Here is a 27,536-nt window from a genome sequence, read left to right on the forward strand (position 1 = left end):
GGCATGCTGCTTCCAACAGTGGAGCTAGAACGTAGCCATCATGATTTGTAGCCACTGATCCCCTTATCCTCCAGACAGGTTGAGCAGCAAGAGAAGTTTATAAGACTACTGTATAGGTCCTGCCATAATGCCGTGCTCCTGGAGAGAAGAGTGGAGCAAAGCCCATCTCCCATGGGCAGCTGTCGTTACATCTTCATACTGAAGTTTACTGATGTTAAATGAAAGGGGTTGGGAACTGTCCTGTATTTGAGGGCTATGGCTATTAGCCATGTACCCTAATCCAATTGCGGGCCAATTACTTGTGCACAAACCTTTCTTAGCTGGGTGAAGAACCATGCATGTAAAAAGTTGCTCACTGGACAAGTCCAATCCCACTGCTAGACCTGCACCCACAAAGACGTAGTCAGAAACCTGGCAATAGCACAAATTGGTGTTGTCAGTGATTGACCAGGGATGGATACTCACTCACTCACTGCTGTATCCAAAACAGCACACTAATGCAAAAAGCACATTATCAGGCTAGGTATTGATCTAACAAGGTACAGCTTGCCTGCTCAGTGATCTGGATTCCCCCCCCCCCCCCGGCTCTAAGCAAGCCAGACCTTGTTTCCTCTTGCAAGAGCCTCTAGCAACAGCCTCTGCCACAAAGGCAGGTCGTGTAAATCGTGGATTAGCTACAGATCCTAACCCATTTGGCAGCTGCAGCTTACAAACAGTTCCATTCTGAGACTATCTCTTTAACAGCTTTTCTGGTAATCAATCGATTTGGCTGAGCTGCAGATTTTGTAGGCCTAGTAATAAATACGGAATTCAACAAATATCTTATAGATTGACTGACATAGTTCTTTACACAAACAAACAAAACCTTTTAAGCCTTCATTGTGCACATTGGGTCTGCTGGAGCTCCAGGACAATGCTTTTGTTCACAATCCTATGTATAATTGAGCTGGGGGTGAGTCCATTGAGTTCAATTGGACTCAGATTGTGTATGCACAGGGCTGAGCTCAAAACGGGAGCTTTGTAGATGAGCCCTTAGATACAAGTTTCGGGAAATCTACAAGTATTTTTGTGAGCTGTTTAGACTTCTTTTTTTAAAAAAAATTAAGTGGCATATAAAGGTTGCTAAACGAAATAATAAAAGCCTTAACCGACAAAGCACTGCTTGCCCACAATTACTCTGTAATGAGGATTGTGTAATTATATGACCTAATAGGCTCAGTCCGTGGTAAGTTTAGTTATCATATCCACAGATACTTGCTATTTATTTACTGCATCAAATCCCACCTTTTTCTTCCAAGTTGCTCAAGGTGGCATACGGTTAATCCTCACAACACACCTGTGAGGTAGGTTAGGGTGAAAAGCATAGAGAAATCTGTGGAGGAGAAATTGGACCAGTGGTAGCTCCATGGTGTCTATAGTCTTCTGCTGGGATTTGAAGACTAGTTGTTGGGGAGCAGCCATGGGGAAACGCTTTTGCTCTCGGCCTGCTTTTGAGAAAGAAGATGCTGTTCCAGACAGGTCTTTTGCTTGATCCAGAAGCTCTGCTCTTAGGTCCGCAGGTGTACAAGAGGGAATTTCAGGAATTACAAGCAAAGGAGGTTCTGGCTAAACATCAGAAGAACTTTCTGATGCCAAGAACTGTTTGACAGTGGAATGGATTCCCTCAGGAGGTTGTGGACTCCCCTTCCTTGGAAGTTTTTAAGCAGAGGTTGGATGGCCATCTGTCATGGATACTTTAGTTGAGATTCCTGCATTGTGGGGGTTTGGACTTAGATGACCCTCGGGGTCCCTTTTGACTCTACGATTCTGATTCGCGATGCTACATGTAAGGCTGTCCCAGCTGAAATTTCCCCTCTCCCCCACCTATTTAGTGTACATGAGCTGTTCTCTCCTTTACCTCTCTTTTCCATATGGTAGAGACAAGTGCTTGGAGGTTATGATGGTGCATATTCAACATACCTTTTATTTATGTTCTATATGTGTTAAATACATAGATGCCTCTTTAATTCACTGGGAAATTTAAACCACTTGCACTTTCAGACTGAATTAACTGAATTTAAATATAATAGAAGTAGCATATTTGGAGCATTCCAAATATTACTATTTCTAAAAGGGATGAAAAAATTTGCTGTGCATTTTGTGAGTGAAGCCACAGCACTATCCTTCACTTCGAACAATTTTCTTGCCTGCCAAAAGAGAGACTTGATAGCAAATCAAATGAGAGGCGCCAGATGTAATAAATTAAATGGCATTTGTATTCTGCCCTGCTCTTGATTTTATTAGATATTAACATGTTTAAAAAATTTCCCCAATGAATGCAAGCCAGATTTCTCTGAAGATATTTCATGTCACATTTATGGCAATTCAGCAATTTTAGCAAGCTCCGCAAGTCAATTAGGAGTCTTTGTTGCTATCTGGCCAGATTCACGTTTTGCAAGATTAATTCTAAGCCACTCATCATTAGCAGTTGTGAGCGTGACCTCTTTGGTCAGTCTGCCGCCTGTATGTGAAATGTGATCTGCTCCTAGTAGCTATTATAAATGCATGCCTTTCTCATTCTTCTGTCTGATTGAAATACTCAGTGGCTTTCCACTGTCCAGTCTAAAACTTGCCATGAGAACTAGCTGTGATCATACAAGCAAAATCTGATGTAGTGCCATATTTTGAAGAGCAGGAGCTCATCATGACAGCCCCATAGCCATGCCCCAAAGATAATAAAAACTTCAGGCAGCTGTGCTGACATAATTGGCATAATACTCCGTTTATTAGGTTTATCATGACTGCAATCCTATGCATGGTTTCCTGAGGTAATCTCCATTGAACTAACTGGTGCTTGTTTATGACAGCCCAGGTTCAACATCTTCAGTGCTTCGTCCACGTCTAATCTTGCCCCTTTCTAACATTTATTGGTGTACATTTTTCTTTTTGTTAATCTACCAATGAATAAAATAAAAAATCAGGTTTAAAGGGTTTTCTCAGGGTGGTGGAAAGCATGTGTGTTGTGTCCCGTGGTGGTAGGACTCTCCCTTCTTCTGACAGGAAATGCTCTGTGAGTGAGGGTACAAAAATGGAGAGCCAAGGAGGGTTAGTTTTGAGGGAAATGTCCCCATTTGCATCTTGAGGAATGTTGGAGGGTATGTGCCCATCCGTTTTCCTATTCTGCCTTTTACAGTAGAGCAGGTGTTTCACATGCAGAAATCCCCTGGTTCAATCCCTGGCATAGTTAGGAGAATCTCAGGCAAGACTTCGCTATCTGAGATCTGGGGAAGTTTCCGCCACTCAGTATATGCCAGGGGTCCCCAAACTAAGGCCTGCGGGCCAGATAAGGCCTGTGGGACTTTTTTATCTGGCCCGCGGCAACCCCTGCCGCCTGCTGTTACTGGCGCTGCGCTGCGCTGTGCGGCTGCCCACTTCCTGGTCAGAGGAGCTCCAGAAATAGCTTGTGCACATGTGCAAGCATTATTTCTGGTACACATCCGGGTCAGAGGAGGTCGTGCACATGCACACAAGCTATTTCTGGTGCTCCTCCGACTCGGAAGTGTGCCGGAAATAGCTTGTGTGCACACGTATGGGCACGCAGTCCCCCGCCCTCTGGCCCACCGCACGATCGGCGCTGGAGACACCGGCCCGAGGCGTGGTAAGTTTGCTGACCCCTGGTATACGCCATTCTGGGCTAGATAGTGCAGTGGCGTGGCTCTGTATGCCACAGCCTCATAAGTGTAATTTGGGGAGAGGGATAGTACAAGGTGCAACTCAAGAAACCAGATTTGGCCCCAGAGTGATCAGTGGTTTCCCTTGTACAGTATGATCAAGAGAGGAAGACTGGATGGCCTCATCTCAGCACTGAGGATTAGATGTCTCTTGGTTCCTTCTGCCTCTATAATTATTGGGTGGATCTGCTGGGTCAGCACAGCACGGAACGTCTGCATTTAGGACGTCAGCTACTTCCTCCAAAACTATCCCACCTGGAACGCAGAGTCTGTTGCAAACTGAGCAAAGGAACAGCATGTAGCCTGTATTTGATTATTTTTAATAGCAAATCTTTCCATTGAGGCAAACACCTTTTTATAGGTTTTTGCACAAAGTAACTGCACCTGCTTTTTTTTAACACACAAGCACATATGACATGGATTTCGTATTAATAGCAGTCATAGTAATATTTCTTACTGTCCTTCGCCAGACGTCCCAGGGTCAACTACAACAATAGAATATTAAAATCAGTTAAAATAGATTGCAGCCAAGAGATAGATCCTAAATGTATAGGGTTGGATTCAACGAACTCAGTGTGCTAGCAGAAGCCAGAACAAGGGTCCCTTCTTGCACAATGGGGTTTCCCCTTTCCTCTCTGTGTGCCCCTCCAAGCCTCCCCCAGCTCTACAGAAGTTTGATTCAAATATTTCTCTCTCTTTAACGCCATTGGTAAGGTGAGGCTGTAGCTGCAACCCTGCAATGCTACTCACCTGGGAGTAGTCCCAGTGGAACTCAGTGGAATTTAAATCTGAGGTACTACCCAGTTCTTTTCAGGCAGACATAATTCAGTCTTGCCTAACCATCCCATTTCCTTTTTAATTTCATTTTGAAATCATCCCTTCCAAACCACCTAGTCCCTGTTCTCCCACTTGGGCACTGGTGAAAGATATGGTAGAGAAACAAAACAAAAGAGTTGCACTCAGGCAAGCATATCTCAATTTCCCTTCCCGCAACACCTCTTCACTCCTTGATGACACAAGCAAATAAACCAGGAAGCCTTCAATTAACCATAGTTTCCTGTTTCATCTGAACTGGGAAACTATGGTTACTAGCTTTGAAACAAACCACAATGTTAAACCATGATATGAAGTTCTTTGATCCTGGCATACTCCAAAACTGGTAATCATAGCTTCCCAGTTCAAATGAATCAAGAAACTATGCCCTCAGCTGAGCCTGAGTCACATTTTAATTTCCCACAATGCCCCCAACACAGTATCACTCCAAGACATGGCAGCTACAGTCCACCACAGCTACAGCTGGCCCACCACTGGCCTAACAGAAATTTTGATGGATATTACGAACAGTTTTAGATATAGAAATATTTAAACATACATTTAAAGTAGCATACTGTGCAACACTTTCAGGAAAGAAAACCCCCCTATTAGTATTCAAAATGTAAACAGAATGCATTATTATTCATAGTGAAAAATGCTACTCCTAGGCTGATCTGTTGACAGTTGCATATCAAGAATTGGTGTTCTGGTATGCTAATTATTCCAAAAGTACTAAAGCTAGGCTGCCCTTTGTGTTTTTATTTCATCTGCAAAAATCCAGGGTGTGTCAGGATGTGTCATCAGTCTGATTTTATTGCTCTGTGGTTATGTTCTAGGCTATGATCAAGCCTTTTCCATTCAAGCAGGAAAAAAATTGCTTTGCAGCCAGCAAGCTATGTTCTCTGTTCTAGTTTGTTTATTTATTAACTTACAAAAATTTAAAACCCTGTGAGAGAGACTAGAAAAGATGAAAAGGACAGGAAATTCAGAATGCTGAATGCTTGCTTGCCCTGGAGAATGGGAAAGACAGGTTATAAAGCAATATTATGAGTCAAGGACACTGCTCAAGAACAATGTGATCCAAACCTCATTCCATAAATTATTTCATTCCTGGATTTAAAAAGACAGGGATTAATTAAACATTATAACGGGCACATGGGACATACCTGGAGGCAGACACTGTTCTTGGCATGCTGCCTACACACACACTCACACACTCACAATGACACACCTTTTCTTTTTCACTCTGTGCAAACACTGTTGGTATTTGTTCATTTTTGGGATGGCAGAGTCAGTAAGTACGGAAACCTCTGCACAGTTGGCGGGGTGTGTGTGTATAATAACCCTTGCTGGATCAGACCAAATTTCAGCATCCTGCTTCTCGCAGCAGCCAAATGCATTTGGGAATCTCACAAGTGGGGCATAAGGGCAATAGCCTTGTTTGTTTTTGCTCCCCAGCAAGTGGTGTTCAGAGACATGCTGCCATATAGCCGTCATGGCTAGTAAGCACTGCCAAACCTATTCTCCATTCATTTGTCTGATTTGGAGATGAGGAAACTGTGGTCCTCCAAATGTTGATGGACTAGATCTCTCCTCATTGCTGTCCGTTGGCCATGCTGGCTGAGGCGATGGGGGTTGGACTCTATCAACATCTGGAGGATCCCCCATCACACCAAATTAAAGTGGTCATCACTACCTCTTGTGCCAACGAAGTCACAATTGTGACAAGATTAGCATACCCTAACAAAGGAAAGATAATGGTTAGAATCTAGATTTGATAGCTTTTGAGACTATGCATGATACAACTACAGTGGTACCTCTGGTTATGTACTTAATTCGTTCTGGAGGTCCATTCTTAACCTGAAACAGTTCTTAACCTGAAGCACCACTTTGGCTAATGGGGCCTCCTGATGCTGCTGCACCACTGCTGCACGATTTCTGTTCTCATCCTGAAGCAAGGTTCTTAACCTGAGGTAGTATTTCTGGGATAACGGAGTCTGTAACCTGAAGTGTATGTAACCCGAGGTACCACTATACTCGTTTTATGAGAACCAATGCCAGTTTTCCCACTACTGGGTGATGTACTGCATTTCTATTGAAACGATAGTGATTTATTTCTATATCTGTGTTCACACCTATAAATTAGAATATGAAAATTCTTTGAAAATCGGTGTCCCCCTTTGATCACTTTTTTGTGGGTACAGTATTGCAGTTCCTTCCCTTTTCTTATGATGCATAAACAGCCACCTTAGATGGCAAGGACTGAGCCTGTATGCAGAACAGACTGAGCTGTAGCTCCCACCCATACTGGGATGTCTTTTTCCACCCCTGCTGGAAAAATAGGTAATGGGGAAAGAGGGGATATGAATTAGCTCAAACTTTGTTTCCAATTTTTCTGATTAAAAATGGTTTGGAAACCATTTTTTTCAGACAAAAGCCATTTGGATATTTTTTTCTTCTTCTAAAAAAGCATTGCTAATTTAGAAGAAGGTGCATAAAGCAATTCCCAAGCAAGACTCATTTGTACCTTCTAATCTGTGAAGGCTACGACACCAATGCGTTTGACTTTATTGTCTCCTCAAGCGGCTTCATCAGTCTGCAGTCAGCTGGAATATGAATATAGGCAGGTCCCTGGAAGATGAATTTATTCATTTTATTCCACTGTTTATTGTTTATTGCATACATTGCGGATGCCAACATGATATTCCCTGCATCCCTGTGCAATGCAATATAGCTTCGAAGATACTTATTTAGAAGACTCCCTGGTGGAGGAATTAGGAAGGGAAAATACGTATTTAGGCAATTGCTTTGCCTCTCATGTGGCAGAGATGATCTAATGCCTATGGCTTGTTTACAACTGGTTTACATTGCCCACTCACTGTTCCACATATGAATATGCTGTCTTAAGGCTCATGAGAAAGCTAAAACAAATATCATTAATGCAGGCTGTGCAGCTCCCTGTATTGTTGGTTCTCATGATTAATGGTATCAAGGCTGACACTACTTCACTGCAGTATCACACAAAAGCAGTGGGACCTGTGTCTCCAGTTCCCCTTCCTAAGCTCCAAGCAGCCCATGCTTCTACAATGTCGCTTGTAATTGTCACCTGTGAGCAGGAGTGCCAGCTTAGCCCTGCAACTGTGGGTGAACAGGGCTGTGGGTGCCATGCAGTGTGCATGGCCCTGGCACCAAAATTTGTGGGTGCCTGTCCCCTTCATGGGGAATTTTGTGGGTGCTTGGTCACCCAGGGCCCCAGGGTGTCAAGACAGGGTGTCAAGAAGTCAAGAAGGGCAAATCTATGCATTTCTGTTTGTCACTCACCCACTCCGTCTTCTATTCAGTTCTCTACATTTCCATACTAATTTGCAATTATTATTATTTCTAAAGTCTTCATGAGAATTCATCAGCATTTGAGTGTGAATTTATGCACACTGCACATATACACCTTTTGTATGCAATTTTGCCTACTATACACATTTTAAAAAAGCAATTTTCCCAAGACAGCGCATTTTTGCATGTTATTTTCACTAACGAATGCGCTTTTATGCACACTTTACACTAGTATGTTCATTTTTGAACACGTTACTTGGCTGGAGGACTGCGTTGCAAAATTCGGAGAAGTACAAATTTTTGAAGGATGGCTGCATTTTGGTTCCTGCCTTTTCTTTGTATTGTGTGGGTGTGCTCAATTGCTCCTCGGACATGAGAAGAGGATCACAGGTCTGGTGGACATAAGAAGTGGGTCAAATATGCTTTTTACTAATGATGTTCTGAGCTGAACTCACTAGTTAGGATCCTATAGTGTTCTAGATAAGATTAAAGTTATATTAATTGCCTGCAGGAGGTCGATACAGCTCAGCATGGTCTTTGCCCTCCTAGTTTAGCCTTACAACAACCTTGCGATGTGCTTCTATTTGCAAAAACTAAATTTAATCATTTCTAAGAGATGGCAACTGACCCAAAGCCGCCCCCCCCCAATTGCTGAGTGAGGATTTGGACCTCAGATTCCCCTCCTGGTGCAATACTCTAACCACCAAACCACAGAGCATCAACAAATACGGGCTACAGTACAAAAAATTAATAATCCAGAAGTAGTGTCTGAAACTTTGTTCTATTTGTAGATTTTTAATTACATAGGAGTGGGAAAGGGTCTGGATAACTTTTCCAAACTGTTGCACAGTATAGAGGATCACAGGTCTGGTGGGCAATTTATGTTGGCTTGATGCTCTCCAAATTTCCACACTCCTTGCTCTTGAACGACTGCAGTGCGGAAGAAATGATTAAATTTAGTTTTTGCAAATAGAAGCACGTCAAGCTTGGAAAAGTTAACCGCTGTACTGCTGCATTACTGTAAACAGCCTGAAGTTAACAGAGGGCTTTTAAAACATTCCCTCCCCAACCGCACCCTTTGTTGACTTACTGCCTTTTCCTGCTTCCAAAGCTACTTTTTCTTTTGTTCCAACCCCAAGGAAACAAAACTGGATAGGATGTTTTCTCCACCCAGTGAGGATGCTGGTAACACCCTTTCAGGGGTCCAATAGTACCTTGGTAGGCAATGAAGAAGGTCCTCTCTGCTACTGGCAAAGTACCCTAGGCATGACCCACAGAACATCTGCTTGAGGTTCCTCCTGAACTGTGGCTTTGGATAAATATCTGGGACAGACAGTTCATTCATTTGCTATGGCACCTAGTGCCTAACAGAGAGGATATTTACTGAGCTCCTTGTATGAATAAACAGACTTTGCCCTGAAATACTCCCTGCCACGCTTGGATTCCCATGTGCTACCTTCTTGAAAATAGAAAAGATTATTACAAAGAGAAAACGGTATTGTAATAATCATCACAATATTAAGCTGTAGACAAATATGAATTGTTGTTGTTGTTGTTGTTGTTGTTGTTGTTGTTGTTGTTGTTGTTGTTTAGTCATTTAGTCGTGTCCGACTCTTCGTGACCCCATGGACCAGAGCACGCCAGGCACTTCTGTCTTCCGCTGCCTCCCGCAGTTTGGTCAGACTCATGTTTGTAGCTTCGAGAACACTGTCCAACCATCTCGTCCTCTGTCGTCCCCTTCTCCTTGTGCCCTCCATCTTTCCCAACATCAGGGTCTTTTCCAGGGAGTCTTCTCTTCTCATGAGGTGGCCAAAGTATTGGGGCCTCAGCTCCATATGAATACATGAATATATATGAATATATATCCTCTAATAATGAGCACAGATTAATTAAATCTTGCAGTATATCATTCTAGAAGCGGATAAACAGACTCCATTTATTGTTCTTTTGAATGCCTTCTCTTATCAAATTTGCTATTTTTTCTATATTAAATATCTCCTAAACTTTAGATAACCAAGAATCAAACAATAATGATGTGGTGTCCCGTCCCCCCGTCCCCCCCAGTTTTGAGAAATTTTAGCTGCTGTTGATAAGTGAGATGCCATTTCAGTACCCTCCTGTGGTATGGTGCTCTTGAGATCCTCAAACAGTATTACAACTGGGTCCATTGGAAGATGGTAACCTAGGGCGCTTTTCTATTCCCAGAAAGTCCAGATTGCAGAACATTCTTGCGACACATGAAGTAAATTTGTGTTAGGTGCCTTACATCTCCTACATAGATCGCTTCACTATTCCTTGGCTAAATTTTGCTCAGTCTAGTTGGAGTTAAGCACTATAGTAAAGGTAAAGGGACCCCTGACCATTAGGTCCAGTTGTGACTGACTCTGGGGTTGTGGCGCTCATCTCGCTTTATTGGCCGAGGGAGCCGGTGTACAGCTTCCGGGTCATGTGGCCAGCATGACTAAGCCGCTTCTGGTGAACCAGAGCAGCGCATGGAAACGCCGTTTACCTTCCCGCCAGAGTGGTACCTATTTATCTACTTGCACTTTGACGTGCTTTCGAACTGCTAGGTTGGCAGGAGCTGGGACCGAGCAAGGGGAGCTCACCCCGTTGTGGGGATTCGAACCGCCAACCTTCTGATCAGCAAGTCCTAGGCTCTTTGGTTTAACCCACAGCACCACCCGCACCCCTGTGTTAAACACTATAGGTCATAATTATTATGATCCCCCTCCTCTTAAAAACTATGGGTGTTTAACTCCTGCTAGAGTCACACAATGGATAAGCCCAATTTACAGAAGCTTCAGCTTACCAGAAACATAGCCAATTTCTTAGTACTTGTACTGCATCAGTCTCTGTCCCTTTTTCTTGCCTTTTGGGAGAATTTGGGAGTGCATTTTGGAACGCTGAAGCCATGTGCTCAAGCTTCCTTTCTCTCCCCTCCCCTACAACCCATCTAGATAGTAAAATGTAAAATACATTTTCGTGGCAGCTATTCTGTAAGAAGCATAATGAGATCCACTGCAAGGTGGAATGTTACATTTTTTATTTTATTTTAATGAAACTCTTACGATCACACCTAACATCCCTTGCTTCAGAAGCCATTGTCAGATAGGCTGTTGCAGGGTCACGAATACTGGGAGAAGCAGGCAAAGTGCCTTCAGCAATTTGTAACGAAAGAAAATGAACACTGGTAAAGGAAAAATTGTTATCTAGGAAAGGAATATCACAAATGCCTGAGCTAATAAAGAATTTGTATGCATACTCACTGGAGAACTTGACATAAATAATTTGATATACTAATTGACCAGGGTAAGTTTACATTGTTAGTTACACATGGAAAAATAATTAAATGGTAGATTGAAGAGTGAGTCAGATTTTTGACCTGGGGCCAGAAAAGGGATGTGAGCGGAAGAGTTTAATTGGTTATTATTGAATATTAGTTTGTTCAGGATCCAGATAAAGATTTGGAGCGTTTTATTACCCTCCTCGAAGTGGTTATATACAAGAAGTCAAAGACTGGGGGTTCCTTTGAGTTTATGGTCTTTGAAATATTGCAAACATTGTAATAATGCATATTAGAATTGGCCTGTTAATGATTTAATAGTGACAGGTTATATATATCCAGTGCTGCATGTGCAGAGTTCTACTTGCACAACAGGACTTCTCCTTCCTCCCCTCTCTCAAAATGTGCCCTCCAAACTCCTGGAGCAGATTTTGAGGGTGCCCAGGGGAGGGGGCTTCCAAAGGGGAGAAGGGGAAAGTTGTGCTTTTCAAGCCAAAGTCTGCTGCATTAGTGGAACAGCAGCGCTGGATGCAACCTAAGGTGTTTGCGCATTTAATATTTATGTAACTGTAATATAAAGAACAGTCTATGTCTGATGTTCATTTTTCCCCCCAGCTCCAGCCAACATGGTCAATGGTCAGGGATGATTGCAGCTGTAGTGTAGCAGCGTATTTTCATTTGTGAAATATTGGAGGTTAGGAGCTTAACATCACATTCCGTGGGAATGGTTGTTACTATTATATGAATGTGGTGTGTGTGTGTGTGTGTGTGTGTGTGTGTGAGAGAGAGAGAGAGAGAGAGAGAGAGAGAGAGAGAGAGGCAATAAGAATAACTTTCATTTTCTCTAATTGTTCATATCTAAGATATCTAATTGTTCATTCCACATGCCTCCATTAGGTGGTGCTCCAAATATATGTTAAGCAGTACATAACAGAACTGAGTAGCTTTTAAGGTACCTAAGGACAGAAAATATAGCAGTGGACAAGTGAATCTCTGTTGGCTTTACCCACGAAGTCACAGTGGGACTATAAATGATCAATTATGTCTTGCAAGGACATACACATCTGCACTATATGATACCTTATCATCATCATCATGAATTAGGGGAAATGTTTCTCAGGAGTGGTGGAGCTCATCGTTAGCAGGGGGAAAAGGAAAGCTTCTTTCTTTTTCCGTAAGTCCCACCCTCCTCCTCCAGCAGCAACAACAACTACTGCATTGGAAGTCTGGCTGCCATTTTGAATGCTGCACAGTCATAGCATCGCCCAGGGGTGGGTTTTTTGTGGGTGGGGGGAGCAAAGCTCAGTCACTACAAATAAATGCTCAGAATTTTGGGTGAGAAAACTCTGCAAAAGTGGGTTGTTTTCTAGGGGTGGGAGGAAAGAAAAAGAAAAGAAAAGAAACCACTGGAAAAATAAATTCAGAGAAATCTTGGCTCAACCCTAGTGTCAGTAGGCATTCTTGGTAGCTTCTGAATGATCCAGTGTCTAGTCTTTACCTCAGGCTGTAAAGCATCCTAGCCCTTGTTATAGGCTCCACAGGGCCTTCCCCACAACAGTTACTTTGAGCTGCTTGCCCTGTGTGGCGCTTGAGGCTTTTCACATCATCAGATTGTGCCTGTTATTAACTAGGGATGAGGGATGAATTCACTTTTGTTTGCCTGTTAACTACCCATTACGCACGTCTGGAACAAACAGCAAACTGAAGCACAGCTATCCTTTGAAATTCATGTTTTCAGATTTTGAGACGGTGCTTCCCCAACCATGAACATGTACAAAAATGCATATATTGTGGGAAAGTGTGCATGAAAATGCATATACAGTGGTACCTTTGTTTTCAAACGTAATTCATTCCGGAAGACCATTCGACTTCCAAAACGTTCAAAAACAGAAAACTCAATACGCAAGCCTCGAAATGTATGGAAAACTCAAACAGGAAGCCGCCTCGGAAATTTTTTATACGTTGTAAGCTGCCTTGAGCATGGCATTAACTTTGGAAATGCAGCACACCAAAAAATGATTGATTGATTATTAGGAGAAATTCCAACTAAAATGTTGACAAATTTTCCTGTGAATTTTATTTTTTGTAAAAAAAATGCAAATGGCTATGGCAATGTGGAGAACTAAATTGAAGATTAGTAGGGTTGCCATACGTCCAGAATTTCCCTGACATACCCAGAAAACTGTAGTCAGAAGCTGTGTCCAGGCAGAAATCGTTTGGGGAAATCCAGCCATATTGGCCATTTCCCTCAAAAACAGCTTTAAAATGTTATTTGTTATTTTGCTTAAAAAGCTCAACAAGTTTTGTGTCCAGACTTCCACTTTTTGAAATATGACAAGCCTAAGATTTGAAATTGAAAAACCCAAACTGACAGATTTGTCAACCCCTGTTGTCACCTTAGCTCTCATTCTCCATTCCAACAAAAGATTTCCAATCCTCAGCATTTCACTTCGTGTTTTCCTTCCTTCCTTCCTCTGGAATAAATCAGGTTTGCCACAAGTGGGCCTGCTTATTCTCCACAAATGCTCGGTTTAACACAGCAAAGTCAGAGCTGAAGGAGCTAGTTACCTCGATGGGGACCTTTTGTCTTTATGTTGTTTGGGGAGGTGTTTCTCTATTTGTGTGTCTTTGCTCACAATTTCACTCAACCTTGAACCACGCTGAGTGTACACATTGAATCTGCACAGAAGCAACAGAAGGTCAACCATTATCTGATGGGTAAGGCTAATTACACCTTATTTGTACAAATGCATTCTGTGAAGAATATGCCTTGGAGTATAAAAGTAAAGAAATTGAGAAAAGTGGGGTAGAAATTCGATCCACTTCACATATAAAGGTGCTTTTACCTAATTTGCACTTTCTAAAACAGTACAGTGGTACCTCGGGTTACATACGCTTCAGGTTACAGACGCTTCAGGTTACAGACTCCGCTAACCCAGAAATAGTGCTTCAGGTTAAGAACTTTGCTTCAGGATAAGAACAGAAATCGTGCTCCGGCGGCGTGGCGGCAGCAGGAGGCCCCATTAGCTAAAGTGGTGCTTCAGGTTAAGAACAGTTTCAGGTTAAGTACAGACCTCCGGAACGAATTAAGTACTTAACCCGAGGTACCACTGTACACGAACTGAAACACAGTAATCTTTCAGTCAAGGTCTCTCCCAGCTCTGCTTTGAAATGTCAGGGATTGAACTTGCAACCTATATGCTCTACCCCTAAGCTATGCCCCTACCCTTTGTTATGGCCTATGAAAGCCTACCCAGAAGCAAGCTGTGCTGTATCCAATAGGCTTACTCAAAGATGGAGATGGGGGAGACATTCAATTCACTTCACATTTAAAGCTGACCTGACCCTACCCAACTTGCATGTTCTGAAACAATACACAAACTGAAACACAGATATCCTCCCAAATTCACACATCTGTGAATTTTACAAAGAGAGACAGTGTTGGTGTGTTGGACTATGACCTGGGAGACCAGGGTTTGAATCACCAGGGCTCAGCTATGAAGCTCGCTGGGTGACCTTGGGCCTGTCATTGTCTCTCAGCCTAACCTACTTCACTGAGTGTATCTGAAGAAGTGTGCATGCACACGAAAGCTCATACCTAGAACTAACTTAGTTGGTCTTTAAGGTGCTACTGGAAGGAATTTTTTGTTTTGACTATGGCAGACCAACACGGCTACCTATCTGTAACTACTTCACTGGGTTGTTGTGAGGATAAAATGGGAAGCAGAACTATATATGCCACCTTGAGCTCCTTGGGAGAAAAATGAGGAATCTGCAAAAATAAAGAACCAAGAGAAACCAAAATGGACAGATTCACCCACACCGAGTGGTATATCAAATGACCTGTCAAATGGAAGGGGGAATGGTTCAAAATACCCAAGGAACTCCTGTCTGAATAGGTATGTAGCCTTTGCACTAAACAAAGGCTATCTTGAGGTGACCTTTTCGCTGTAAGGGTGTAGGATGCAGAGAATGCCACAAAAAAAAAACAACGATCTACATTTCTCTCACTACTACAGCAAATGTCACTTATGGCCACCTGAGGGGTCTATTTTCTTATTTCCCCAGGAAGAGTAGCGTGTATGTGGTGTATTGTCACCTGCTAGTCTCTGCCAGAAGGATAACCACAAGCTGAGCAAAATATAAATTAAGCATAGCACCACATTTTCAGACACCAGAACTTAATTATTTGCTGTGTGAGTTTGAAGAGAGCATCACAGCCAAGAAGGGTGATGACACCTTAGCCTGAAAACTACACTCTTTCCCCCTCTCCATCCTTATTTCTCTCCCCTCACTGTCCACAGCTTCTCCTGTTTGATTTTCATCCCGGCTTCTGCTGCGAAACCTCCGCTCCACAGCAGGTGACGAAAGACAAAGGCTTCCTTTGTATGACAGGAAAGCATCAATACAATTTCAGCAGATGGACGAGGGTTGTTCCCTGCTATTCCTTACATTGACTTCTTATTTACCAGTAATAAAAATAATATTCCGTTTTGTTTTGTTTTGTTTTGATGTTGTAAAGATCACCCTGAGATCTTTGAATGAAGGGCAGGACATAAATCTAATAAATAATAATAACCAATTATTATTTGTCAATAATAATATTTGTCAACAGTTATGATGTTATTTAGTTGGGGTGAAGTGGAAACAAGTGTTATTTCTCTAATTTAGCTGTAATTCCTATTGGGGTTTTCAATTAATTAAAGAAAACCAATTAAAAAAATAAGATTGTTTTTAGATGGTGCTTCCATATTCCATATCTTAGAAGAGGCATTCCTTTCTCTGTGAGGGAATGCAAGGAGATTGCCTCTTCTAAAACGGTATTACTGTCTGCATTTCTTCTTAGCGGCTTTTTTTTTTTTTAAAAAAAACCTGGTTAACTATCTATCTATCTATCATCTATCTATCTATCTATCTATCTATCTATCTATCTATCTATCTATCTATCATCTATCTATCTATCTATCATCTATCTATCTATCTATCTATCTATCTATCTATCTATCTATCATCTATATCTATCATCTATCTGCTCATAAGGTGTCCCTGGTTAAAGGATGCAACTGACACGGCTTGAAGCAAAGGTGGGCGACCTGAGGGCTTCCTGCCGCCCTCAGCCTAATTCTACAGAGGCTTTGGCCTGATTTCAAAAGCCCTCTGCAAGCTCAGACTTCCAGTGAGAATGTTCTGTTCCTTTCCCAGCAGCCTGCTAGGCAAGGGGGGGGGGGCGGAAGGGAGGCAGGGAAAAATGGTGGCCCTGTTAGCACCGACACTTGAATAAAGCAGAGAGAAAATCCTGGTCAATGTTTACAGAACAAAGTGAACCAAACAGTACACAACTTGAGCAGAAAGAGAGTGATTTTGCCTTTTTGGAAGGTCTTGTTCTGAGCAGGAAGACATAAACGAAACATCCACAAGAGAACTGTAAGGCCAAATGAGCACAGTGGGAATTACTTCCAAAGAGCCATGGTGCTGCAAGTCTCCGCCTCTCCCTCCCCAGCTATGTTCTATCATTTCATGAAAAAAACACTTCTATAAAATGCTATAACTGATAGAAGACTGCTTTCTTCCTCTTAAATAATGAAAGCCTACTAAGGTTGCCAGACCTCCAGGTCTGGCCTGAATTCACTAAGTTTGCGTGGCAAATGGAGGGCTTGAATTCCCAGGTGGCCCAGAGTGCTAATACTAATAAAAACTACTAATAATAAGAAGACTGTGCATGCAGCTTGCAAAGTTTCAACCTGGCAGGAGTTGGCAGCAAATTGCAGCATAGGCACTCAGGGCGGGGGTAGCTCTGCTCTACCTTCTTCCAATTAACCTCCATCTCCAGGTTCTGCCCTATGACATTGCAAAGGAATGCATCTGTGACATCACCAGGGGCAGTCCCTAAAGCCTCAGGTTTGGACCCTGTGATGCTCCTGACCTGGCAACTCTGATTCAAAGGGACCAGGAGGATCATCTAGCCCAAGCCCCGGCAATGTAGGGATTCTGTCCAACAGCCATCCCCGGGTGGCCTCTACCCACCAAACTTCTGGTTAACAGCCAGATGCACTGACCCATTATAATTTTAATAATAAACATAACCCCCCCCATTAACAATGCACAAGATGGCCTGGGAGGGGGGGTCGTACTTGCACTACTTGTTCGTTATTTCTGCTGCAGCTTAGGTTGTAAGAATTATATTGCTTATTAATTCCTGTTTCTATTTTGTTGCTAGCTGTCTTGAGGGTCTAGTTTTAGAACAAAGTGTAACATGTAAATATTTTAATTTACATTCCAGCAGAAGCAAGTATCTTCCTCGTTTCATTTCCTGGCAGCTGGTGGTTGAAACTATTATGGCACATCTGCGTCCTGTTCTTCTACCATGAAATTCAGAGTAGTACACATTCTTCTCTATGCTTTCATCATCACAACAACCCTGTGAGGTAGGTTAGGCTCGGAAATAATGACTTGCCTAATTTCACTCAGTGAGCTTCAAATCAGAGATGAATTTTGAGCTTGAATCTCCCCCGTCCTGTTCCAGCCTCCTATCTTGTTGAGCTGTGTATTTATTTATTTTATCCACCTTTCATTCCAAGGTCTTAGAGTGGGTCACAACATGTCAGGAGCCATACAAAATTAAAAACAGTTTAAAACAAGTTACATAAACATTAAAAAAGGAAATTAGCATGGTCATTATGTAATTCCATCCCATTCATTTCAATGTAAAGGAAAGAGGGGGATGCAATCAAATACATATCATCTGCAGAATGAAAGCTGCAATAGCAGCAAATCCTTATTGTATTTGCTGGATTGATTTCCATTCCAAACATGGGACAAATAAGTGAACATAAGCAATTTCTTCTCTAGAGCCTGTTTCTGTTGGATTTCTTTGACATCCCCAAGTGTGTATCAAAACAGGCAGAGCTGTGTGCAGTCTCCAATGATTTTCCTCTGAGATGAGGGCTGGTCTCCTGTCTACCTTTCATTCTCTCTCTCTCTTCCTTCCAAGTGGGAGCTACTTGATATTTACTGATATAGAAATGCATGTAGCACCTGCTGTTACAATTTTCACAGCTCAGTGTTTACACTTTGCTTGTAAATTGTGGCATCTCAAAGTCTCTGCCCTGTCAGAAGCATGATCGACAGCCTGTTAACATGGTTTATCAAGATAACAGGCCTGGCATTTCCATTTTGTAACAATGACTTGTCACGTTTTGCAGATACAGTATACTTTTGATCTGGGAAGCTGCATTATGTCAGTTTAAACCACTAGTCCATCTAGTACATTGCTGTCTACTCCAGGGTTGAGGAATCTTCGCCCCTCTTGATATTGTTAATTCCAACTTGCCCCAGCCAGCATGGCCAATGGTAAAGGATGATGGGAGTTGTAGTCCAGCAAATATCTAGAAGGCCACATGTTCCCCTTTCCTCGTTTGTTCTCAATGGCAATGGCTTCCTGAGGTTTTAGATGAAGAGGCAAAGTAGGCCCAGGACAATTTGCTGACTGACAATCCTGAGCTAGATGGATTCTGTATAAGATGGCTTCCTAGAAACCTACATTTTATGTCATTTATCCAAAGATGAGCATGCTACCTTCTCCACAAGACATGAGGATTCATTCCTTTATTTTACAGGCCACAAGCATGTTGTTGTGAAGCACCTTGAAAGGGCAATATAAATATGTTTTTCATTTAGAGAAATAAATTAAAAATTACACAGAAGAAGAACTCTATGTTGCCTCTTGGAACTTTACAGCTGTCTTCCCTTCACGATCCATGCATTTGACATATAACCAGCCAGTAATAATAGGGAATAGGGAATATTTATGATTAATTCTGGCTTCCCAGAGATTGGATGTATTCTTCTATTCCTCAACCCTGTGCTGACTCCCCTCCTTTCATACTTGTATGGTCCTGACTCCCCCTCTCCAAAATGCATAGTGCATGTTCTATCTTGGGTATCAAACGTCTACCCCAAAAGGTGTAATCAGCCCTTCCATTGGGCATACCTAGGATGGGGACGATCTCACTGCTAAGACAGCTAAGACCTTCAGTACTCATAAAAAAAGGATGTGATAATCCCAGTCCTAAGGACACTTCAAAACAAGGATTTCCGGAGCCACCTTGGTGGTTATATAACTTACCCACTTTAATGCATCATGCTTTGCAATGCTACTGGCTGGACGTAATGTGTGAAGTGATGCCGGAACTCATTACAGAAATGTGGGTTTATATTATTCCATGAGATCTTACTGTGATTCATCCTTACTCTTCCTTGGCTTGAAAGTTCACTTAGTATTACCTACCTGTACATTTTATTCAGCAGATAGGAGGGGAAGAAGTTTCATGTTAGTAGAAGCAGGAAATGACTCAATTATTTGCATTTATAGAGTTCTGTTTCATGGAAATATGACCTTTTGGAGTTTGGGGTGGGCACAGTGTTTCCAACACATCCTTGGAAGGAAGAACATAAGAAAGATTGTAAAGCAGTTTGCTAATGGAGTCGCTTGATGAATAATAAATAGCAGGGTTTTCTTAAACATAGCAATTAACTCACTGCAGATCTTGCATTCTAGGGCCAGAACAAGACATGGCTGCCTCCTAAAATGGCAGCCCCATGTCTGATCTTCTTCTTTCACCTTCTCCTGTAGCATCTAGTGATACAGGCAGCATCATGTGATGGAACTGGACTGCAAGGTTTTCTTCGTCCTAATTCACATACATCAATGTATTTATTGACTGATTAAATTTATAACTCCATGTTTCCTCCCAAAGTGTGTGTGTGTGTGTCCTTACTTCCAGGTAATCATGTGCAGGATTTCTGCCTTCATCAAGTGAGCTGCTGCAGTCTTCATTCTTCTAGAGTCATTTATAAAAACGCAGTGGAAAAGAGCCTGGGAAGTAAGGGGTCATATTGTGAGACCACCTCTCGCTTTCGTTGCTGAAAGGCCTCCTATGGAGACATATACTAGCTGGTGTCTATTATAGACAACAAAATGCCATGCCAACAAATTTGCAGGTCCAGCAAGGCCAGGGATGATGAGAGTTGTAGTTTCACAATCTCTGGAATACCCCGCCTTACCATACACTAAGGCACTTCATTGACAGCTGTTTTCAGGAAAATGCAGTGACAGCATTCCTGTCAAGTAGGCAAAGATGGGAGAGGGTTTGAGTCACAGTGCTGCAGTTTTTTATTGTGGTTTTGCAACTCCAAAGATCGGTTTTGCATCATGTCTAGTTCTGCCCATGTTACACTGTGACATGAGAATAGCAACCCCTAGCTGGTGAAATATAAGAAACGTTTTGTGTGAAAGTTAGGTCCCCAATATTGGAACAGTTTCCTAGCCTCAAGAAGGAATTTGGCCATTTATTGGGTAAGAGTGAACTCAAATTAATTGCAATCAGGTTAGAGCTGGCATAGTTGGAGTGGCATTCGGAGCAGCTGTCTTGGCTCCTCTGTGAAACCATATTTCAATTACCCTTATTCCAACAACTTCAAACTGCAAAAGTTGTCCTGGACTGGCAAATTGCAATGGAAAAAATGGCAAAAAAGCACTTTGTGAATCAAGAAAGAGCAGCAAACTATGTCAGAGTTTGGCAAGCAGTTTAGTCTGTACCCTGGTGCCTCTGCCCCCCCCCCTCTCTCTCTCTCTCTCTGTGTGTGTGTGTGTATTTTGACTAGTCTGGGCTCAAATTAGATTTGATATCCTGGTGTGCTTTCCAAATGTAACAACTAATAAATGAGCCTCTGTTGAAATGGGTGCAATGGAGAAACTTCCCCACTTGTCTTTTCAACTCATAGTATTCTGCTCCAATCTTGTTTGTTCATTCGATCTGCTGCAATGTTTTTTGTGTGGATAGGATGCATATATCGCTGGTTTTGTTCATGGGAAAAAACCCCATGAAGGATTTCAGTGTATCAAAAGATCAAGCTCTCTGGATCCCCCCACTCCCAAGAATCTGTCATGATAACGTAGCTTGAGGAAGTTATGATTTTTCTACATTCCTTCATGTCAAACCATAAACATGTTAGGTCCTGTATCAGCAAAGCCAGCTCAAAGTATTCTGTTGACAGAGAAGACAAATTTCTAAGAGTCTTCACAGATAGGATTTATTTCTAAGAATACTTGACATCAGCGAGTGAGTAGAGAATTTCTCAATAATCTGAACCTAAGCAGACAGGAACCCTAATGAGGAAGTTCAAATCACAGTGAAACCCTATGCATGTCCACACAGAAGAAAGTTCCAGGGAGTTGCTATGTTTTAAATGACGTTTCTGTGTGCTCTGGCATTCGTCATGGTGTCCCGTTGTTCCAGAAGTGGTTTAGTCATGCTGGCCATGACTCAGAAAGCTGTCTGTGGACAAACGCCGGCTCCCTCAGCCTGAAAAGCGAAATTAGCAACTCCAAAAGTCGCATTTGACTGGACTTAACTGTCCAGGAGTCCTTTACCTTTTTACCTTTTACCTTACTATGTTTTAAACATTATTAGTAGTGGTATGCTTATCTGCAAGTCCATCTGCATGGACTGCAAGATGGACTGCAAGAAGAACAAACCTATCCATTCTTAAGGAAATCAGCCCTGAGTGCTCACTGGAAGGACAGATCGTGAAGCTGAGGCTCCAATACTTTGGCCACCTCATGAGAAGAGAAGACTCCCTGGAAAAGACCCTGATGTTGGGAAAGATGGAGGGCACAAGGAGAAGGGGACGACAGAGGATGAGATGGTTGGATAGTGTTCTCGAAGCTACCCTCATGAGTTTGACCAAACTGCAGGAGGCAGTGGAAGACAGAAGTGCCTGGCGTGCTCTGGTCCATGGGGTCACGAAGAGTCGGACACGACTAAACGACTAAACAACAACAACAACAACAACAACAACATGCTTATCTACCAGTCACTTTCCTATAGATATGCTCAGAGCAGCACACAGAAACAGTAAACAATACAGAGCTATATATTGATAGATAGATACAGTAGAAATAATACATGTACAAAATCCATTTGAGAAATTTCATCAGTTAACATTTATATCCACACCAGCTAGCTAACAAAAACATCAAAATTATTTCCCCCCTAAACTGTTTGATTAATAAGAACAATCACCAAAAATATTCACATTTAGCTAAATAACTGCTAAACTTTCCACTAACTAATCCAAGTTTCTAAAGTATCAACAGTTCAATGGGGCTTAAACTGGATTTCGGCCCCAGAATGCTTTTGATCTCATTCTCTCCCCCCCCCCCACATACACACACTAAGAAAACATGTTTAAGAAGCATATTTGCCTGTGATCAATTTGTGTACTGAGGTTTAGCTTGCAAGATTATCCAGCTGACTGTGAGAACCTGGCTAGCAATGGCTCAAGAAACCATATGCATCAATCTCAATAACGGTTTGTCTTTAAAGCAAAACAAAGCATGGGGGTGAGATATAACTCTTTTTGTTTCACTTGATCCCTCCATATATTAAATGCCTTTGCCTGCTGATGTAAAATATCCAAGTCTCTGCCTGGTGATGTAATGTATATAGTCTGCTCTGATAACCAAACATTAGCCTAGGTGCTTATTAGCAAGCACTTTTTGTTTACTTCCTCTAAGTGTACTTATACCCTACTTTTCTTCCCAGGAGGTCAAGCTGGCATATATGGTTCTCTCCCTCTCCTGCCCCCTCTCCATTTTGTCCTCAGAACAATCCTGTGAGGTAGATTTGGCTAAGAGATCATCACTGGCCCAAGCTCTCAGCCGTATAGCTGAATGGAGATTTAAAACAGGGTCTCCTCATTTTTTGCATTTGGAAAATATATTGCAGTGGGTGTGCAGGACTAGGAGGCGCAGAAAGGAAGTAAAACCTCAAAGGAAGAGATCTACTTTACCAACCAGTAGTCATTAAAAGAGAGGAATCAGTGATGAATAAGAGGTAGCTTCTCTGTGTATCACCCCACACTGATTCAGGTAATACAGTGGTACCTCAGGTTACATATGCTTCAGGTTACATACTCTTCAGGTTACAGACTCCGCTAACCCAGAAATAGTATCTCGGGTTAAGAACTTTGCTTCAGGATGAGAACAGAAATCATGCTCCAGCGGCGCAGCGGCAGCAGGAGGCCCCATTAGGTTAAGAACAGTTTCAGGTTAAGCACGGACCTCTGGAATCAGTGGCGTAGCGTGGGGGGTGCAGGGGGGGCCATCCGCACCGGGCACAACTTCGGGGGGGGCGCTCGCTCGCACTAGCAGCTCTCTGCCCCTACTAAAATCCACGGGTTAGGGGGTGCAAATTACTTGCCTTGCCCCGGGTGCTGACAACCCACGCTACCCCACTGTCTGGAATGAATTAAGTTCTTAACCCGAGGTACCACTGTATATTGTAGGCATTGTGGGTTTACTTCCATTACCAAAGGCAGGGGGAGTGTGACAGGTTCAGTTGCACTGGGTGCGAAGCTTCTGGAGTGCCACAGCAGGTGCTACAACTATGAAGTCCAACAGAGGGCAAGAGGCAGGGGTGCATGCTGAATTTTGGTGTTGCACAGGGTGCCACTGAAATTTGAGATGCCAAGGTCTGGCACCGCAAACATCCCATCCTAGTCCAAGAGTCTAAGCACTACTCCACACTCTCAGTGTGTGTGTGTGTGTGTGTGTGTAGTGTACAGTCTTCAGTATACATGAGGGATGGAGAACTTGTTGTTTTTGTTCTACAATTTCCACAGTCCTTGACCATTGGCCAACCTGGCTGTGGGTGACAGGAGTTGGAGTCCAACAACATCGGGAGGGTCATAGGTTCCTCATTCTGTACATACACCATCAATTTGGTCTGCCTTTGGAAGTGGAAATGTGCTCCTTTGCTGCTGAAGTTTTGCTTCAACAGCTGCTTCACCCCTAGGCCATGTGAAAATTGTGCTCCAAATCATGGTCTATTAAAAAATAAAAGTAGCTGCGTTGTTCCATAAGAAAGAAAGAAGAATCCACAATCCCTACTATTTTGGTGGTCCTAATAGCGGAATTTCTGAAATATTATATATTAAATTAACTCAAAACCCAAGACTAACATGGATCAAAGCTGCAAATGTCACACCTAGTGTGAAGAACTAGGTGTGCTTAATCCCATTTATTTAAATGGCCTTGACTTTACCCGACAGTCCTCCTCCTTCATGACTGCAATCTGAGGCTGATTCATTTGGAAACAAATTCCATTTAATGCACTACTTGCAAATTGTTTAAACTGATTTTAATACTGCATTTCTTATATTGGTGTATCCTGCCCTGGGACCTCTGGGGAAGGGTGGGTAAGAAATCCAATCATTATCGTTAATAAAAGAATAATAGTTCAGAATAAATGTGCTTTGAGGGTCTCTCTCAGCCCCGCCTGGAGCTGTCAGGGGCTGAACATGGGACGTTTTGCGCGCAGAACAGGGATGCTCTATCTCTGAGCTGCTGTCCTGACCGTGAAAGATGAGTCCCGGTAGTAGGACTCATTAACTCCTCCTTTCTTTCCGTTCTCCTACTTTATTTCCTTGAACTTTTTTTTTTTTTTTTAGCCCGTTAGGAGATAGGAGAGAAGGGGATTTCTTTCCCGAGCCCCATCTCATTCTGCGCTCTGCGTAGCCCCCGGCGCGAAACAGAGCCGCTTTAGGACCGCGAGGAAAGCCGCAAGACGCGCCGGGGAAACAGCTGGGCGCGACCACCTTCTCGGAGAGGGTGAGGCGCGCCGCTCCCTCCGCGCGATGTCCTCTTTCGGCGCGCGCCTCCGCCCGCCCTCCGCCCCCGAACCGCGGGCGCGAGTGGTATCTTCCAGCCAAGGACTATCTCGCGGCCAAATGAAGGAGCGCTGGCAAGCTGCTGCCGCCGCTGCCCAAGGTAGCCTCCAGAGCAGCAGCAGCCGCCGAGGAGGAGAGAGGACGAGGAGGAGGAGAGACCAGCAGCTGCTGCTGCTTCCTCCGCCGGCGCCCACGCCGCCAGCTGAGCGAGCCGGCCGGTCTCGGCGTCGCTGCCGCCGCTCCTCGCAGGCTCTTCCTGAGGCTCCCAACTCCGGGCGAGGGAGCCCGGCCGGTTCCTTTCGCGTTGGCTCTCCTCCTCTCGCCGCCTGGCCCTCGCCTCACACGCCGGGACAAAGCCATGAAGGCGGCGCTGCTGGAAGTGATGAGGATGAACCGCGTCTGCCGGATGGTGCTGGTCACTTGCTTGGGCTCCTTCGCGCTCGTCATCTTCTATTTCCAAAGTATGTTGCACCCAGGTAGGGCGGCTGCTGCTCCTTGGCTTCTCCTCCTCCACCTCGCGCGGGGACTTGGCGCGGCGGGGCCGGAGGTAACGCGGGGGGCGGGAGGCGAGAGGAAAGTCCGGCGAGGGAGCACCTCCTCCGCGGCCACGGGAGGGGAGGGGGGGGAGAGCCGGGTCGCCCGGGGGTCGCTGGCGAGGGGACGGCCAACTTCCGAGAGGTGGGGATCGGGGTGAAGGCAGGGGTGGGGGGTCCGGGGAAGGAGGCGAGGGACCGGGAGGGGGGAGGAATCCCGCCGGCAAGATCGGGCTGCTGTGCCGGGGCTCTGGGGAGAAGGGCGGCCCGAGCGGGGCGCCTGCTGCTGCTGACGGGCTCGCCTCGTTCCTCTCGCCGGCTTCCAGCTGCTGGCCATGTGCGCGCAGACGTTGGAGGAGATCCCGGCTGCGCCGCCGCCGCTGCAGCAACATCAGCATCAGCATCGGAAAGGGCCCGGAGGAGACTCCAAACCCCGCAGCCCTGGACTTTTCATGTACCGTCTCTTCTTCTTCTTCTTCTTCTTCTTCTTCTTCTTCTTCTTCTTCTTCTTCTGTAAAGGAGGGTTGCCGTGGTGGTTGCGGGGGGGGGGGGGGACGACGACTCCGCCCATTATTTTGCCCCTCTGTCTGTCTCTCCTTACTTGGAGGAAAGGCACTTTCCTGCAGTGATCAAACTGGGAACGATGGCAAGGTTGCAACGCTAAGCCCCCTTGCTGTCAAGTTAACTCCACGGGACTTGAAATGTGGAGTTTCAGAAGTGGGACTGATTGATTGATTGATTGATTGGCAGTTTTGCCCTGCCTTTCCTCCAAAGAGGTCAAGGCATTCTACATGGTCCTTCCCCGTTTTGATAGTCACAACAACCCTGCAAAGTAGATCATGATGAGCAGTGGCGTAGCGTGGGTTGTCAGCACCCGGGGCAAGGCAAGTAATTTGCGCCCCCTAACCTGTGGATTTGCCCTAACCCCAGATGTTGCGCCCGGTGCAGCCGGCCCCCCCTGCACCCCCCACGCTACGCCACTGATGATGAGAGAGAGAGAGAGTAGCCCAAGGTCACCCAGTGAGCTTCACAGCCCAGTGGAAATCTCAACCTGGGTGTCCCCAGTCAAAGCCCGTTGCTCTAAGCAGAAAGCTGCAGAAACTTTCCCAACCCCAGATATCCTTGGCTCCCTGTGCCTCCCCACTACCACTTGCTTCTAGTGTTTTTCTTGCTTTTTACTCTAGCCCACAGGGACTGCTACCCATAGCCCAACTTGAAGGAGACAAATGAAAAAGCTCTGTAAATAAAATCCATTAACACATCCATTTAAGTGAAGGACCTTAGCCCAGCAGGGGAGCATCTGCTTGGCAGGTAGAATGTCCCAAGTTCAATGATTGAGTCTCATTTGGGAAGGATCCCCCCCCCACCCCGAAATCCCTGAGAGCCGCTGCCAGTCAGTGTAGACAGTATTGAGCTAGATGGACCAAATATATGCAGCCGCCTTAAAGCATCCTCTCTTTTCTTGGCAAGGTGGTAAACAGAGTCAGGCTGTACCACCGACTCTGTATAGTTGAAGTAAAAAATTCTAGCCCACAGTTATTTATCTGGCTGAATTGAATGGGGAGGGGGAGATGGGGGGGGGGAGAGAACTGTTGTGGATTAATGTGGTGGTAGGAAAGAGCAAAGAAGCACAAGCTTGTGTTGTTTCCTGCAAAGTGCATCTCCAGCAGGGTGGGCAAACCTTCAGTCGCCCAGAAGGAAGCGTGTTGTGAGGAGCTTTAAAATCTTTGTTCAGTTGCATGTAAAATATTTATATCCTGCCTTTCCACCCGCTGTCTCCAGCAAGTCGGGTTTGCATAGCACCATTGCCTAGAGAAGCTGGATCACTGCAGCAGCAGAGAAGGAGGAGAAAGATCAACTTGCCTGCTGTTACATATATGGGGTTAGGGATCGGAATTCTCATGGCTGGATCAGGGAGAGCCTTCCTGGCAACGCTTGGTGGATTCATCGAGAAATGGGTGGAAATGAGCAGATGTGGCTGGCTGTCTTCTTGCACTTTTTGGGGTGTGTGTGGAGAGGGGAAGGGTTTGCCTAGGACGGTGTCACTGCTGTGGCCAGATTGTAGAGTGAGGGTTTTCAGAAGCCACCTTTATGGCAGTGGCTTTTTTCACTTGTGGTATAGCAGGTTAGAAAGAA

General features: G+C 44.1%; 1 protein-coding gene and 1 long non-coding RNA gene across 7 annotated transcripts in view; one reads left to right on the top strand and one right to left on the bottom strand.

The window, feature by feature from the left end:
• The first annotated feature begins 3,616 nt into the window (after positions 1-3,616).
• The window catches only part of CHST11 (carbohydrate sulfotransferase 11), a 224,627-nt gene continuing 200,707 nt past the window's right edge, over positions 3,617-27,536 (top strand). The window contains exons 1-2 of one of the 6 annotated variants that reach the window (XM_081879273.1): positions 3,617-3,637; positions 17,417-17,561. Coding sequence is in view for 4 of the 6 variants with exons in the window: in XM_081879267.1 (XP_081735393.1) it covers positions 25,226-25,343 (118 nt within the window). In the remaining 2 variants the exon portion in view is untranslated. Of the gene's footprint in view, positions 3,638-15,588; positions 15,608-17,416; positions 17,562-24,900; positions 25,344-27,536 lie in introns of those variants that run through there. The other 5 variants (XM_081879274.1, XM_081879267.1, XM_081879268.1 and 2 more) reach the window with 5 other exon arrangements.
• LOC309351535 lies at positions 8,661-16,910 on the bottom strand. The gene is made up of 3 exons (XR_014160894.1): positions 16,766-16,910; positions 9,068-9,176; positions 8,661-8,783 (listed from the first exon to the last, which is right to left on the bottom strand). It is a non-coding gene; the product is annotated as an uncharacterized lncRNA (long non-coding RNA).

Source organism: Podarcis erhardii (genome assembly GCF_964252035.2).
Source record: "Podarcis erhardii genome assembly, chromosome: 10".
NCBI lineage: Eukaryota > Metazoa > Chordata > Lepidosauria > Squamata > Lacertidae > Podarcis > Podarcis erhardii.